At 47.4% G+C, this 17,071-nt stretch overlaps 1 protein-coding gene across 2 annotated transcripts in view; it reads right to left on the bottom strand.

The window, feature by feature from the left end:
• Positions 1 to 555: 555 nt before the first annotated feature.
• The window catches only part of CD247 (CD247 molecule), a 232,717-nt gene continuing 216,201 nt past the window's right edge, over positions 556 to 17,071 (bottom strand). For both annotated transcript variants that reach the window (XM_085621124.1, XM_085621125.1), the window contains exons 7-8: positions 10,191 to 10,232; positions 556 to 1,977 (exon numbers count right to left, since the gene is read on the bottom strand). In XM_085621124.1, coding sequence (XP_085477250.1) covers positions 1,912 to 1,977; positions 10,191 to 10,232 — 108 coding nt within the window. In that variant the 3' untranslated portion in view covers positions 556 to 1,911. The remainder of the gene's footprint in view (positions 1,978 to 10,190; positions 10,233 to 17,071) is intronic.

Genomic DNA, 17,071 nt, shown 5'->3' on the forward strand with positions numbered 1-17,071 from the left:
GCAGGGGGGTATTGGACCTGAGCTTTTTTGGGGGGAGTTGTACACAATACAATGTTTCTGTTTACCTGCAGTGTTTGCTTGGTAACATCAAAAATCACATTTTGGGGAGAGGACAGAACTGTTAAAATCTTGAGAAAACCCTGGACATTTAGAAACATGTTATGGTTCTGAGGAAACCAGCTGAGGGGCGAACCTCCGAAAAGACTATCAAGACGCCCAGCAAAGGGTGTCTGTCGCTGGACTGCCTGATTAAATGTCCTGGAGTCTTTCAAGCTGTTGACAAGGTGTCTGCAAACAGGACTGCACTGGAAGGAGTCTGTCTGGTAGTGAATACCTTGTGCACTGGCTTCCGCCAGTAAAACAGGCAGCTTTGCGCATGTCAGCTCACATGTGGGAATTGTTTATTTCGCACCGTATAGCCAAAGCGTTATATGAAGAATGTGAACTAAACAGTGAAAGAAAGGCAGACCGCAAAACCTAAGGGTGCATACCGTGGATAACACACATGCCAAGTCTGGTGACTCGGAACAAACAATAATGCACGGGAGCATGAGCTAGACACCGATTAATTTATTATTTCTGAAAGTAATAACGTGTCCATTCAAGGACGTGTTGTAACTGCACATTAAAAATACTTAACACAAAGCAGAATGTCATTGAAACGGAAAAAAAATCATTCAACCCAGTTCTGAACTCGAGGCCAAAGGGAAACATGAGTTCTAAATAAGAACCCCATAACTGCTGAGTACTCGGGACGCTCCCGGGATCCAAACAATGGGTTTAGGATTTCAGCTCTGGCACAGGATTGTAGACCTCTGGGAAGGCAGGTGCAGGCAGCCCTGAGAAACCAAGGGACTCCTTTCTTCCAGTTGTAACAAGTACCAGGCGGAGAGCAGTCGTAGGGATACAGATATGAAATGGCTGCTTGGTGCACGAGCTCAAACTTGAACACGACTATGGGTGAGTGCATGGTGCATATAGGGTTTACAGAGGAAACCTTTTTTTGCTGGTGGTCCGTTTCCTGCTTAATTATGCTCTTCCAACGGAAGCAGGGACAGGCGCCCACAGCTGTGAGGCCACAAATGGAAGGAAACCATTCCAGGGCTGGTTTATGTTAACGTGCAGCAGGCATTAGGCGAATAAGAAGCCATGGGCATTGGTTATGGATAGCCACATGCAGCTTCTGAACTGGTTGCTGGAAAGCAAATGTTTAAGGTCTGGGTTGATGTTAATCAGCAGATGCTAATATGGGAACAAGCAGAGCAAGTTTGTGGGCAGATGGTCAGTGGGTGCAGGTTTGGGTGGGCACAATCTGCATAAGAGCATAATGGGTTGGAAGAATGCTGCACGTGTGTGAGCTGGAGCTGGACAATTACTTTACAGGCCCATGTTAGGTGAATCTTTTATCCTAGGGCTTCTTGTGGGGTTACAGATGCTCAGCTGGCATTTCATAAAGTCAAAACCTGTCAGGGTTGGGCTGCTGCCAGGAAATTCTGAACAATCCTGCTGCGTAGAGAAGAAAATAAAGGCCAGTAGTTGATTGAGAACAGTCGCTTAAAGAAAAAGGTGAAAATTACACATAGTTTTAAGAGTAAGCACTTACAGTAACGAGTAATAACTATGATCGTGTGTGGCATGTATTTACAAAGATGTGGAATTTAACAAAAAAAAAGAGTAACAATGAACCTTTGGCTAAACTATCGCCAGCAGGAAAGGTCTGTACATAGCACAACGATGTAGCAATAATGTACACTAAATTAGAATTAAGTGGTCCTAAAATATAGGAGTGTGTGTGCTTGTACACAGGGACAAATACAGGATTCACTCTTAATTCTTGCAGATGTTGTCTTGATGGTAATCTCCTTCCTTGGTCTCTCCCCGGCACCTTCAGTGCAGCGATAGCATTTGCTGTTAGCGGGGAGGCAATGGCTGCATCTGGAGGGCATCGTAGGTGTCCTTAGTGGCTGCGCTGAGTCCCTGCGGAGACAGAGAGATTGCTGAAGCGATTGTATCTACACCGTAGAGACATATGGAAATTCAGCCTCCCTGTCCACCACGTGCTAACTTCTCGTTGAATCTGTTCTACTGAAGTAGGACTCTTCAGAGGTAAGTAAAGCCTTTTCTTAGTTATACTCTTTATGATTACATAAAGTCTACCAAGTACAAATTCTTGTATTGCCCCCAACGTTCCATTCCGCTTGGTAGGGTTTCCAGTGGCTCTTTATGGCTGGTGCAGGGGGTCTTACTCAAATCCTCACCTCCAGTATCCTACCAGGTCAATACAATTTCTGCTTAGAACTAAACCCATTGCAAATATTTGCAAAACATTCTTTTTTTCATTCAGAGACCTGTACTCCATATGGCCAACATAAAACATGGTAACAATGCTTATGTCAAGAAATTGACTATCATACGACCAAGGCGTATTCGAAATTGGTCAGACCCACCTTCAAGTCAAGAACAGTCTAAACCAACTTAACTCAGTCAACTTACACTCAGTTGACTGGACTCACTGGATGCTGTGCTGGAAGAAAGTACCCATGATCTGTGACTCCCCAAAGGAACCCATATCTATCAATATCCATTATCAGATCAATACAAATATAGGGAATCAGTCTGAGTAAGCCCAATTCTACAAACACAGCTTTATCCATTCACACTTCCCAATGGGGGAGAAAGAAAGCCCAGCTGCTGAAGATTTCCTGGGAACCAAGGTACTTAAGGGAGTGGTAAAGGATACCAGCTACTACTGGCCCTTTTCATTGCTCCCATCACTGCAAACTTTTTTAAAGAAAGGCAGAGTTACAAGCCCCTTGCGTCACTTTTGCACCGTCGTTGCGTCACTTTTGTGACGCAGCGGCAGCGTAAATGTTGCGGCCCATTTACAACGTGACGCATCTACGGATGTACGAAGCCCTGCACCACATTAAACCTGTATCAGGTTTAATGTATGCAGGGTGGGCGTTCCGTCGCAGGAAGCCCCATAAAAGTGAAACAGTGAAATATACAAGATTTCACTGAGTCACTTTTACGTCCATGCTGCGTCAAAACCCTGCGCCTGCTTGAAGCAGGCGTAAGGAGTGACGCAGCATGTGAGGCATAGGGCGCCCCTGAGCATTGCTGGAGTTGCGTTGTGCTTACAACACGACTCCAGCAATGTGTGACTTTTCCGTCAACACATGCGTCAGAATATCTGACGCATCTGTCAATCCCTGCGCCATGGTGCGCCGTATTGTAAATATGGCGCATCTATGGTGACGCAAGGATTTGGCATGTTTGCGCAGGGAAAGTGACGCGTCTCTACAGATGCGTCACTTTCTTGTAAATCTGCCCCTTTGTATTTAGATTATGCTGGATTTATTTATAAATACATTAACGTTCTCCATATGACTTTGATTGAACCTCTCCTTTTAAAAAAAATATATATATCATTGCTATATTTGAATGCAAATGTCTTAATCTGGCCACATGCAAATACAATTAAAATTGACTAGCTCTGGAGCCAATGATAAATTAGAACAAACCAGGGACCAGGTTAAATCAAAATCAATCTAAGATCAGCTTGATCAGCTTCAATGGACGTAGATTTGGTGACTAGGTTATAGAGGAGATTTTATATGAGGGTAAATATGAAGATCGTATTAATTTAGATTAACCACCTTTATGGACTCGTGAGCTTGTCTCAGCGTGCTGGAATGCTAGCAATAAACACTCTTGTTTACATGGATTCTAGGTGATTGAGATCAACACGGCCACCTAGGAAACCCTTGCACTGGACCGTCCAGCATGGCACAGCCTCATTCACAAAGACTGCCAAACCTCCGAGTCGAGCCATACTGCTGAGGCTCAAGGCAAGCGTGAGCTGCGCGAGTCCAGAGCTGCCCACACCTCACAATCAATGTCATCAAATGTCTGCCGAACGTGCAACAAGACGTTCTACGCCCGAATCGGACTACTCGGGCATCTTTGGATGCACAGAGACCGCTCCACGAATCAATGAAATATCAAAGTCTTCATTGACAACAACGGACGATCAGGTGCAGTGAGAGCGAGACAGAAATGTCCCCTGGATTGTTGACAGGCCTGTTACCCTGCACTGAGTCCCCAACTTGCATATATATCTGGTACCCTGGCTTTTATTTTGGCCCTGGCATCACACTAATCTAAGCATGTGCACAGAGGCCTATACCGGTCCCTCACTGAGTGAGGTCTTGAATCTGTCGTGTGACCTGGAGGGTTGCACCAAACATGCCTTCATTGTGGGCGGTGAACTACAATTCTCGTCCTGCACATAAAGCGGTGCTGACAGCATACTTTATGTTTTTTAAATATAGGAAACCAATGATGTGACCTGGCATTTTTCTTGCTCGTGTCACTGAAGTTAGAGGCCTGCTGGCCCACCTGTGTAAAGTTATGCTAATATATATATTAGCCAACACCATTGTGCTGATATCCTGTGTGTGCAGGTATGTATACAGGTGTAGTGTATACAACACATGCATGGGTATAAATTGTGTGTATGAGTGAGCCTGAGTGTTGAAGGCCAGTGGATCTATTTTGGATGCTCCTGCCCTGGCACAGCTCAAGATGGAGGGTGAGGACTTTGCTCCCAGACAGTGTATCGCCTGCATTCCTGTAACTGGAGGGAGGAGATTCAGACACTGAAGTGAGGAGGATGGAGACACAACTACCTTTGGAAAATGCACAAGGCCTTTTGTTATCAAGGAGCTGCTGATTCGTCTCCCTGATCACCGGTTTGCTGTGGGCCGGGTGGGATTCCAGAGTTTGTTATGGGAGGTGGAGAAGTATTCTAGATTAGACCTCCACTTCTGTCTGTCCCCTGGTGGTTGGGCTGATGGCAGCCAGGTGCATACCTCTTTTGAGGGTGCTCCAGCTTGGAGACAGTCTCACTGCTATCCTCTTTGAGAAATATTGCTCTACGAAAAGGCACCGCTTTGAGACAGTGGATTCACATCTCCTGATTAGACGTTGTGTATAAAAGTGTGACCCAAACCTCCCCACCTCATTTCACTTTCTCAATCCTTTTTGGCCAAATATTCTGATGTCCGCAGAGTACTTAAACGACTGCCGTGAAACCAGGGCTGGTGTCTGTCATACGGTCTCTTAGCAATGAAGGCATGTCATCTGAAGTCTGCACTTTCTACTGGAGGTACGGAGGTTCTGCAGTGAAGCACCTAGAAGCCTCCCTGTCTACTGAGAAAAGGAAGGAGTCTGCCTGGCCTGACAGGAGGACAGACTGTCCTGGAGAAGAGCCACCCCAGAGGCAAGTGAGATGTGACAACGCAAGAGCAAACTTGGGGACCCTGTGTGTTTTGTCGGCCCCCTGGTGTCTCATGCAATTCCTGGTGATCATTGTCAGCCCAGTCAGTGATGCAACTGCTTGATTGCCATACACCTAGACAAGGGCTGCAGCTGTGTGCGCCGTGGTCCCATACAGGGGCTGCAGCTGTGTGCCGTGGTCCCCATACAGGGGCTGCAGCTGTGTGCCGTGGTCCCATACAGGGGCTGCAGCTGTGTCCCGTGGTCACATACAGGGGCTGCAGCTGTGTGCCGTGGTCCCATACAGGGGCTGCAGCTGTGTGCCGTGGTCCCATACAGGGGCTGCAGCTGTGTGCCGTGGTCCCATACAGGGGCTGCAGCTGTGTGCCGTGGTCCCATACAGGGGCTGCAGCTGTGTGCCGTGGTCCCATACAGGGGCTGCAGCTGTGTGCCGTGGTCCCATACAGGGGCTGCAGCTGTTTGCCGTGGTCTCATACAGGGGCTGCAGCTGTGTGCCGTGGTCCCATACAGGGGCTGCAGCTGTTTGCCGTGGTCTCATACAGGGGCTGCAGCTGTGTGCCGTGGTCCCATACAGGGGCTGCAGCTGTGTGCCGTGGTCCCATACAGGGGCTGCAGCTGTGTGCCGTGGTCCCATACAGGGGCTGCAGCTGTGTGCCGTGGTCCCATACAGGGGCTGCAGCTGTTTGCCGTGGTCTCATACAGGGGCTGAAGCTGTTCGCCGTGGTCCCGTACAAGGGCTGCACTCCCCTCCGGTTCGATCGGTACCACAACAACTGAACACCAGCCAAAATGGTGCTGCCTCTGGCTGGGGCCTAGGTGTGTCTGCGTCACTACAACATCTGAAGATTGGCCCGCACCTACACCTGCACTGGTTGCAGCAGGGCTGTGCAGGTGCAATGCAGGATACGGCAGACACCGAGTCCCTAACACAACCCAACGGACCTCTTAACTTGCCTCCGTCCCTGCAGGATATAAGGGAGCGCCGCCAATAACATGCCATAACAGTCTGATAAAGAGTGAGCCGATATATATATATTTTTTTTTTTTTGAAAAACCTTTATTGACATTTCAACCAATAACAAGTATGGGCCTACAACCCCCGGGGCCGGCCGCTAAGCAGTCAGAGTAACAGAAATCAATATTTATCACAGGCAGCACCTCGGGGAGCAGAATCTCCATGCTGGTATACTCTCGGCCACTGAACAGCCCAAGTAGGAGACCAGGATACAAAAGGTTTTCATTTTATAATAAGGGAGGATGGAAGGATCAGGTGCCGAACAGTTTCCCGGCAGGAAGAAATGGCAGGCAGAATAATAAACGTCAACAATAAACAGCAATTTATCTAGTCAATGGCGCTGAAACAAGAAGTTCAGGATGTGGAGGAATATCACGGCCATTTGCGCCTGCAGTCCCCTGCCCTAAAACCCAGAAAACACCACGGAAATTGTGGCACACATGAAAACGCAGCGATTAACGACGAAGGAGTTCTACCATGCTGCTCCCAGAAAAGAAAGACAAAGAAGAATAAGAGAAGAAAAAGGAGGCCATGGAAAAAAAAGGGTTAAAGACTAAAGGATCCCCTCCCCCAACCCCCCACCCTGCACCTCTGCAGATGAGTACGGCCCCCCCCCCCAGCAGCGTGCCTGTCGCCCCGGAACCAGACCCGAAATATAGAAGAAACAGAGAAAGAGGAGTAAGAAAAGAAACCCCACCAGACGGGGGGGGTAGAGAGAATATTAATAAACTGGAGGAGGGCCTTCAAAACATGCCCCCGGCTTCTCCCTCCCGCACAATATGTTTTCCCCCAAAGCAAACAATAAGCAACACAGAATCGACCAAGTCAAAGAAGAATGGGGAGCATTATGCGCCTATTACACTAACAGTTGTGCCGTGAGAGCACGCAACCCCTGATCCCGCCCGCCTATTAGATGACCACCTCTGAAGGAGCAGCCTTATCCTTGGCCACTCTTTGCGAATCTGCCCATGCATACCCATCGACCCAGTGCCATGTCCAATGCTACAAAGAAGAGGAGCATCCAAAAAGGAACAGGAAGCGACACACACAGATAGGGTGGAAGTCTCTGAACACCAACACAGTCAGCAGTATGGAGAGTCGTCTTTCCCAGTGCTGCCCCAGGATCTGCACTGCACACAAGGTCCAAGAAGGCGAAATCAGCCAGAGCAGACGACCATTGCTTGAATATTGCCTGGGTTGCCGGAGGCCGCGCACGGGACAAGGCCACCACCCCCCACTCAGGTCCAAGACCTCCGGAACAGACCAGACCCACAGCCAGCCGATCACACGTTAAGATACTGTCCGGAGTTTCCAGCTGGTCACTATCCACAGGGGCGGCCACGACACTGTCCTCCTGTGTGCAGTGTAGGAAGTCCCCGTGTGCCTGGGGACAGGCAGGCAGCAACTGTTCCGACGCTGATGCCACCCCATCAAGCTTACTCCCCAATATCCAGGCGCCGTGAACCAAGGTGGAATGAAGGGCACCGAGAGCCTCGAGCAGATCACCATACCCCAGCACAGCTCTCGGCGCTCGCTCCGCTACGCTCCTCATAGTCGCACACTTCCAATCGTGCTGCGACCCAGTGTACAGGATGGTAGACTTTGTCCTGTCAAGATGGCCGCCGGGTAGGTCCAACCCAGATTGGGACCAGGACTCAGGGACAAGCGCCTCAGGTTCCATGTCACTGGAATCAGGGTTTCGGGGGCAGGCAAAAAATATATCCGGTGTGTGGTCACGGGCAACAGTCATCCCCACCACGGACCCGCGCCCGCGAAAATCCGGGAGCAGTCCGCAAGAATCAGGGCGAGTTACGGGCGGCGGCCGGGCAGCTCACCGGCGAAGGCTGAGGCAATCACCGGGGAATCTTGGATTAGCCACCTCGGGCATGCACTCGTTCCGCTACGCTTAATGGTAGGAACGACCACGGCGAAATGTAGGCCGATATTCGCACCGCTCCGGTTAGTCCGACTCCACCCAGTCACCAAAGGCCGCTGTTGTTGAACTGCCGCCCGGCCATGTTATCCACTCGAGGTCCCGGTTCCAGGGTTGCACAGGCCGCAAACTTCAAATGGACATTTCTCCGGCGATACCGCCGCCAGAAACTTCGGAGTCACACGATCGGTTGCCGCTCTCATTCACCAACACGGGCATATAGCGCAGGCTAAGGATCTCATGCAGGATATCTGTGCGGGATGCGGAGGTTCACGGAGCCGGGAGCCTACGCTGCCGTCCCGGTCGCCATCTTGGCTCCTCCCCCGAGTGAGCCGATATTTGACTGTGGCATAATACTGCACCTGAGCTTAACTCCTGACTTTTTTTTTTAAGGGTGACCCAGTGCTGAGGTGGGGCTACCTGAGACTGGGCAGCAGAGGGAAGTGGGTGGCTGTAGCACCTGGAGAGAACTGCATTTAGAGTCACTGACTTGCATGATCATTGGACGTGTGTAGTATTTAGTGCAACTGTGTGATTAATGCACAACCTTTCTTGAGAAGATGAGCACCAGGAGATGAACATTGATATTTTGTCTGTTGGTGGATTGTTGACCTTGAAAACCCCTCCCCCTGCCTGTGCCTGCGCGCCCTCGATACCCCGAGTGTGAAATGTGGAAGGAGTTGTAGTTTTCCCAGTTTGGAGAGCCATAGTAGGTCGGGCCCCGGAACATCAGTGGCAAATGACGTCAGTCCCTAGGGTTGATGCTCAGCAGCTCCCGTCTGCCCCATGGGTGTCGCAAACAACGAGAAGCTGTAGCTGCAGAGAGGTTGGTCTGTTTAGGGGTTGATGGCAGAAAAGGCTCACTCTTTCCCAAGATGGTACTCACCAGATTTATACCACACAGAGGCCAATTCTCCTAATTGATGATCCCCCATTTCTTCTGAAAGAAGCCTAGGGCATGACCTGCAATGCCAAATGCATCCGTATGGCAACATTGAGTCTGCTCAGCAGGGATATAGATGAAAAGTGCTTTAATATTTGTGAATTCCACAAATTCCCAATCCTGCACTTCGTGCCTATAAAATGACAGAAGTAATATACCTTATGGGTTTAAGAGCTAACAAATGAAAAAGGGAAGGGATGTTGCAGGGGAGTCAACCTGCTAGGAAGAGGTGTACGCCAAGCATGAGGCAGACAGCTGCACAGTAGCCAACCAAGCGTAGTAAGGACTCTAATGAAAGCAAGGACAAAGTTGTCATGAGTCACTAAAGCACAGCCATAATTTGAGCCCAGTTGGTCTCACTGTGCCACAGGAGAACCAGGTGCAACTGCACCTGTGACACCAACCATAGGTATGTCCCTGCAACTGCATGAGAGGTTTGTTTAAAATACTGACAGACGTAGATGAAGTCTACTTACCAGATGTGTGAGCATTTAGAAGACAGATTGAGGAAAGTTCAGGGGGTCTTCACTGCTAGAGCATTATGAGTAGCCCAGGTCCCTCTGGGTCAAATATCACACAAAATAAACGTTGACACATAGGAGTTTGCTTGGAATTCATCGTGTGTGATCATTATCGCCACTTAGAAACTTTGCCTGTAAAATGGGGCATAACATGCAGATTTTGGGTCTGTCTATGCCAAAATTCGCATGTCCCAGTATTCTCCAGATTTTTTTCTCTCAGTAAGTATCGAAATGTTGACTTGCGGAAATGCATCTGTGGGGTGCCGGTTTGATCAAATCCACACAAAACATAACGAATGACCTGTGTGCAGTAACCAGAGTTAACACACACATATCTGAATTATACAGGCTACTTGTAATGACAGCCTATGGCCCTGAAGATCAGGCATTCTTATTCATTAACACACGTTTACACTGAGCAAGAGTAAGGTGGCAGGGTGGCCACCCCTCAAAGGACCAAAGGTAACTGAGCCTTACCTGGTAAATGCCGTCATTTCCTTTTCCTCTCCTCCTCTGTTGCTGAAAAAGAAGCAGGGTAAAGTTTGTCATTTAGGGCTCGGTACAAGGACAGGAAGTAGCTGATTGGTCAGTTTAAGCACATTCGTAACAACGACTGTAGCCAGCCTGGGCGGCCGCAGGGGCCGGCGCAAGACCCAGCCCTGAGGCAGAAGCTGTGCTCAGTACAGTAGTTTCTGCTCTTTTGGAAGACATCCATACTGCTGGAAAAATGCATGCAATTAAGGTTAAAATTGATATATATATTTACTATTTTGGCCCAGTACTGAAAGTGAGTCGGTGTCAAACATGGTATTCCTCTCTTGCAATCTAAAGTACCTACCGTTTTTTCTAGTGATTCTTTTTCTTTTACAAGTTTAGGTGACTGACAAGCTGAATCAGAGTCCAACTTTCTATAAACTCAAAAATATATTTTCTCATTCGTCTCAGTAAAAAAACTGGAATGCTCAGGGAAACATGTACTTCCAATAGGAGCAGCAGCCTGTGCTTTACCACCGCGGTCTAATAAACAGCTAGAATGCTACCATTCTAAATTCAAAGTGACCCGACCTGAACACCATGTTGCTGGTACAGGAGCTGTTGAATTAAAAACTTTTTCTCTGACGCTAGATATGAGCATACTAACAGATTTAAGTGTATTGTTAAATGTTAATACAGATATGAAACAGTTATTTTTTTTAAAGTGAAGGGAAGTAAGGGCTTTTTGTTATTTTATTGCCTGAAATTGGTGTAAAGGACTAAAAGCTTGAGGGAATCCTCCAGCTAGATAAATCCTTGATTTTCCACATTTTGTTGATCATATTCTCCCTCTTTTCTGTCACTTAACACCTTTTAAATGTTTAAATCTGAAAATAGAAACCTTTTGGTACACACAGTTTAATCCCTCGAACCCGAGCTGAAATCCTTCTACATTATACCAATCCTCCCAAAAAAAAACTTTGACCCAGCCAACTACAGCCCTATATTAAAAGGACCATTCTTAGGAAAAATGTTTTAAATCGCAGTGTTTACTCTACTTTCCAAATTTACAGAAGAAAATGACTTCATGTCAAATCAATAGTCCGGCTTCAGACCAGGCAGAGGCACAAAGTCAGCCATCATATCCATTTGGGGTGACTGCATAATCACAGTGGACAAGAACGGAGCGCCTTCCCAATTGCTTCTGGATTTATCAAATGCATTTGACGCTGTCCACCACCGCACTCCACTACAGAGTCTTCATCATCTCGGAATACATGAAAATGCTCTAGAATGGCTTGCTTCGTACCTCACAAACAAAGTGCAGTTTACCTACCACATTAGCTCATCGTACACAACACTGTGGTGTCCCTGAGGGATCCATCATATCCCCTCTATTGTGCAACATCTGCCCAACACCCTAACCAAAGCTGACTAAATCGGTCAACCTCATGTTACAACTGTACTGATGACCCATAAATCAGTCTAAAAATGGATGACCCAGAAGACCCCTGGAGCTCAAAACTGGATGACTGCCTTCTTGCTAAAAACACATGGATGATGAGTGACCACCTAAAGCGCAACACCGCAAAGACAAAGCATTTCCTGAGGGCAGTGGCAAAAATATAAACCTACCCCCATATGGGCCACGGAACTAGAGGCCTCTCAAACAACAAGAGAAGTCAGAATCCTTGGGGTGAGCACGGATTCAGACCTATCCTTGATACCGCATCAACAGCGTCACAAAGAGCGCCTTCAACACAGTAAAAATACTGCCTACCATCTTGCCAAACCTTTGATACCAACAAAACCAATTCTTACCGTTGTAATCTCCGACCTTGACTATTCCAACAGCCTATACTTCGGCACATCCTGGTTCATCACACGCAAAATACACCTGCCCCTAAATGCTGGTACAAGACTCCTCCATCTTCACCCCAAGGGACACATTACTCAAGTCCTCCAATCACTCAACTGGATACCTATAGCTAGAAGGGCCATGTTCAAGCAACTCTGCATTGTCCACAGAACTTCCCAAGGAAAAGGACCACTATATAAGTTACATTTAAGCAATACAAACTATATAGGACACTGCGCTACAGACTTGCACCACAGTTTATCATATCTCCTTACCAAAAGAAATGTGTTGGCGATGCTGCTTTCTTTAGAGCAAGCCGCCAAGCTCTGGAGCTTGCTACCAGCCAATATTTAAAGCATCCAATAACATGTACACTCAAGAAGACCATTAGAAACATAGTTATTTCCAGGATAACTACATCATCCCACAGTCCTGGGCTTGAAACCAGAAAGATAATCATACATTTAAGTTCAGTCTATAAGTAATAACCCACAGATATGGAATAACCCACCCACCACATTACTTTTTTTATATTCAGGTAAGCTATGATGGGCTGACCTATGGTTAGTCTAGGTAGTATATACAAATGTCAATTCATATATAGCCTGTCTGCGCCACACTAATTCCAATACCATAGCACTTAGCAGTTTTTTTGAGTTTTATATTGTGCAAACTCGACCCGAAGGTATCGGAGCGCTTTACATGAGCACCAGTTGCGTTAGACTGACGCATGCTTTTTTTTTTGTTTGGCACGGGGAGATGAAGTGATTTGCCCAGAATCACAGGATTTTGAGTGTTCCTGCCAAGACTCGAAACCGGTTCCCAGCTTCGAGGTCGACCGCTCTAGCCGTTAGGTCACATCCTCTCCCGTCTCCTTGGCAGCCAACTATAGTGTAATCATTGCACACACTCATCTGCTACGGGTCTTGCCCATCTCCCAGTACTTTACTATCCATTGCCAACTGAACAGGCATGGATATCTAAAAAGGTTTGTCACATACTGCTGGCCAACCGGAGGACTCTAATGTACTCCACCACTGCAGGTCACAACTAGCTGCACACTAGGACCAGCTCTTCTTCTCACGGTGAGATTCAAACATGGCATGACCGTTACAAAGCTCATCCCAGCAGGTCTTACCAGTTCTCTCTCCAACCAGGCCTACTTGGAGCCAGAAACCTGAAACAAAATATCAGGGTGGAACTCCATGTGCAGTAACCAGCTAAGCAGACTATGATCATAAGAAGTGCTGTAACGGGACCTGCAGAGCTGCTCAAAGCTGCCGGCTTACTGCAAACCACAAACCGTCTCTCTCACACAGCTCTTCATCAACTGGTCCTGGGTTGTTTGTGTTCCGGTCCAGGGAGGACCTGGCCTGGCACTTCAGGCTGGACTGTTCTTATTGGACCATGGTCAAGACTGATTTCGAATATAGCTGGGTCCAAACTGAGGTGGCACGGTGTGCATAGTAAAGGTAATAACCAGTGGCTGAGGTACAGGCTGCTTCTCCCTGGTATGATATTGACTCTCTCCTCCTATTCCGTCAGACCGAGACAGGACGCTTGTGGCAGGCATATTTTCTCGTTCACGGCGGGGGGGGGGCAGGGGGGGGGGGTTGTCAGATGACTTGTTTTGGGGCAGGGGGACGGTGGTAGTCCACAGACACAACTCCTGCCGCCCTCCTGAAAACCAGAGTCATCCCCCCACCCCCCAGCTACACGACTGGCTTTTCACTGCATTAAGTCCAAAGAATATGGCCCCAAAAAATATCTCCATTTCGATGAAGTGATGTGATGCTAGCAGGAATATATCCACATCCCCGGTTGGCTGTAAATGCACAGTAAATTAAATGAAGGATCACAAGACACTTTCCCATTTGTGTCGGGTATATCTCTATTAGAACATGACTGTGCTTCCTTTGTACATGATACATAGACTTACTAAACTGTCCATCCCTGACTAACAGATCGATATTTTAGTATCACATACACTGTTGGACACATATTCAAAGCATGAAAATGAAATAAACATTATTGTAAAGAGCCCAAAGAACGTCACATTAAAATCATCATATTTCTCAAAAAATTCAAGCAATCTGTGCCCCTGAAAACGTGAGCAGTACATGACTGCACTTCTCAAAAGCACATATTCCTGTGAGACTTGACTGTCTTTTGAGCAAAACTCCTCAGCAATATATACTGGACGATGCTTTGCTTGACGTGTTGAGTTTCGATCTCTCATGTAGGGTGGCGGTTCGAGAGAGGACTTCATCAGGACATCCAACCATACGTAAATTGTTTTGTCCCAGTTTCACAAAAAGTGCCTCAGCATTCAGAGCTTTTAGTGGTAGTCTTCAACAGGTGAGACATTCCTGAAGCTCACTTCCGCACATGCGTAGATACCGCTCGTCGTGTGCTTTCACATCCTCTACTAGGATAAGATTAATCGCTTTCCCTTGTGAGATCCACTTTGGGTTTTCCCTGGCACCATGTGTGAGGTGAGCGGGAGAGCAGAAACAGTAAGATGTGGTGCTAGGGCCCTAAATGAGCGCGAGAGCAGAAGGTGACAGCACTGAGGTGTACAGCACTACTGTTTGCACTGAGTGCCACACAATGGGGAAGGATTCAGGAATGATATTTTGAGGTACCTTACATTTCATTTTGCAAATGTTTTGACGCTGGGGGTTTGAGGGGAGTGAAGGGGACAGGACACAAGCATCGCGATTGAGAGGTATGGCAGTGTGCACCTGAGGAAAGTATTGTGTTAATGGGCTACAAGTGCAGGTGTCTGTCTTTTTGCACCCCTGCTATCCCTACTCTAACCACTATAATTACAAGGAGAGAAATACAGAGGCTTTCCTCATTGCACTGCCTCTCAAAAATCATCAATTCCAAATGGTGCAGTAAGGCCTTAAACTGCAGACTTGGGGTTTATTTACTTCTATCTATCTGCCTGAGTGCTATCTATCCTAGGTAATGACCTAATCTTAACATTTGAAGATATTGGATGAGGTGGTGTCACCCATGTAATGTGCCATGCATCTGATAGACACGTCTAGCTGCAGATTACTTACCTTAGAATTCTCCCCAGGTGCCACACTGGATCAGAAACAAATTTCAGCCACACCCCTGCGCGTCGATAGAGGGCGTTGTGCAATTTTCTTACCAACATTGTCCACGTATGCAACGTCACCGGAGTCCATATAAATCCTTACCAGATGGGCTTATGTTAATTTCTTCTATCCTCGCTTACAACGCGGATCAGGAGAGGCGGTTACCTCAGGCCATTTGTTTTGCCTACTTCGACGCTTTCGTGGTTGAAACAGTGTGCTTTTCTGTTCAAACCTTGTGGGTCTTCTGCACGCCATATCTGATGCTGCTCAGCCTCCTGTGGAGGATAGCTAGCTAACTGAACTACGTGAAGCTAGTGGATTAGAGTCTTCCCCCTCCTGGTCTCGCTACAGGATAGCGGATATGCTAAGGCGAGTTGCTCTGTTTTTGGATTTCACTCTTCTGCAGAAAAATCTTCTGATCCCCAATTGGTGTTTTATCTCAGGGCTAAAGAGGGATGGAGCTGGTGCTTCCCTATAGTGACGCCCTATATGACATTTGTTGGGAGCTGGGTTAAACCCGCTACAGGGTCCCTGGTGGATTGATCTATATCTCACAGACACTGCCCGGCCCCTGGTGATCCCGTCTGTCTCCACCAACACCCGACTCCTTATAGTTTGGTGGTACAGGCTGCTTCTCTCTAGTATGATACAGACTCTCTTCCTCATATTCCGTCAGACTGAGATTCCAATAGACAGGGTGCTTGTGGCAGGCATATTTTCTCCTCCACAAGTTCTGCTTTGTGTTCCATTACTACAGCTTGCGTTCTTGGATTCTTTTCCCATACATTGTAAGATTACTTAACACGTCTGTTGCCATCGCTTTTGGACGACACCTGAAACGAGCTTACCCAGTTGATCCAAGATGGGAACGCAACAGGCCGCTAAATTAATGATTAGATGTGGGATGGATACCCCTGATTCGGTTGTTCGGGCCATGGCTTCTTCAATGGCGCTATGTCATCGTGCCTTGCTACGCACCTCTACTTTTTCAGAGTCTAATCAGACCACTTTGCTTGACATGCCTTTTGATGGCGCCCACCTTTTTGGTGCTCATGCCGACACTGCTTTGCACAGTTTTCACGACAGTTGGAGTGGAACAGAAGCTTAGCTCTGCTCTTGCTCCTGTCTGTCTCCCTAAACCCCCCATTCCAGCCTGTATGGGGAATGTCGGCCCTTCATTTCCTTCTCGATTGAGAATTCCGTGGTGTGGTATTCCTGCTTCCTGTAGGTTTATTCTTCTCCTTCTTACACTGTTGATGACAGGTTATGGTTCTGCACCACTTATCAGAGCCACTTGTGGTCTAGAGTTTACGCGCTCTCACTCGCTTTCTAACGGCTGGAACTTTTAACCCCTGCACTTCACGTTGATAAATAACATTTAGTATCCCTTATAGGGACCTTTTACTTTTCTCCCTAGTGGAGTTTCTATATAGCTTGTTCAATTAGATCCCTTTTCGTACATCTCTCGTTCCTCCTTGATCTTTCTGATATCCTCCTTGTGTACTTCTTTTTTGCCAAAGGCTCTAAATTTCCAATGGAGCAGTGAGAGGCGCGCCAGTGTCTCTGCTCTGTTGTCCACATTACTGGCCTGGAGCCATTCATTCCCACCAGGACATTCTGTTCTCTGTGTCCTTCATTTCTTTAGCGGGCTTCTCGCTCTTCTTCAGCAGGGTGCACTTTTAATGGACTACTGTCATGCACACGTTTCATTCACTTGTGATTTTTCACAAGGGTGTTTCCTAAAAATGAAAATGTTTTCTTCTTCAGCCACGCTGATCGTCTTGTTTGTGGGTTCCTCCGCATTCTTTAGCTGTGTGGTAGTACTTTAGTGGCAACTTTTTTCTACCACCCATCTCGCTGTCCTTGCTTTGACTTTTCCTGTCAGGACATCTGTCATGACTCCCTTATTGCCTACA

This window comes from Triturus cristatus, chromosome 8 (assembly GCF_964204655.1).
Source record: "Triturus cristatus chromosome 8, aTriCri1.1, whole genome shotgun sequence".
Taxonomy (NCBI): domain Eukaryota; kingdom Metazoa; phylum Chordata; class Amphibia; order Caudata; family Salamandridae; genus Triturus; species Triturus cristatus.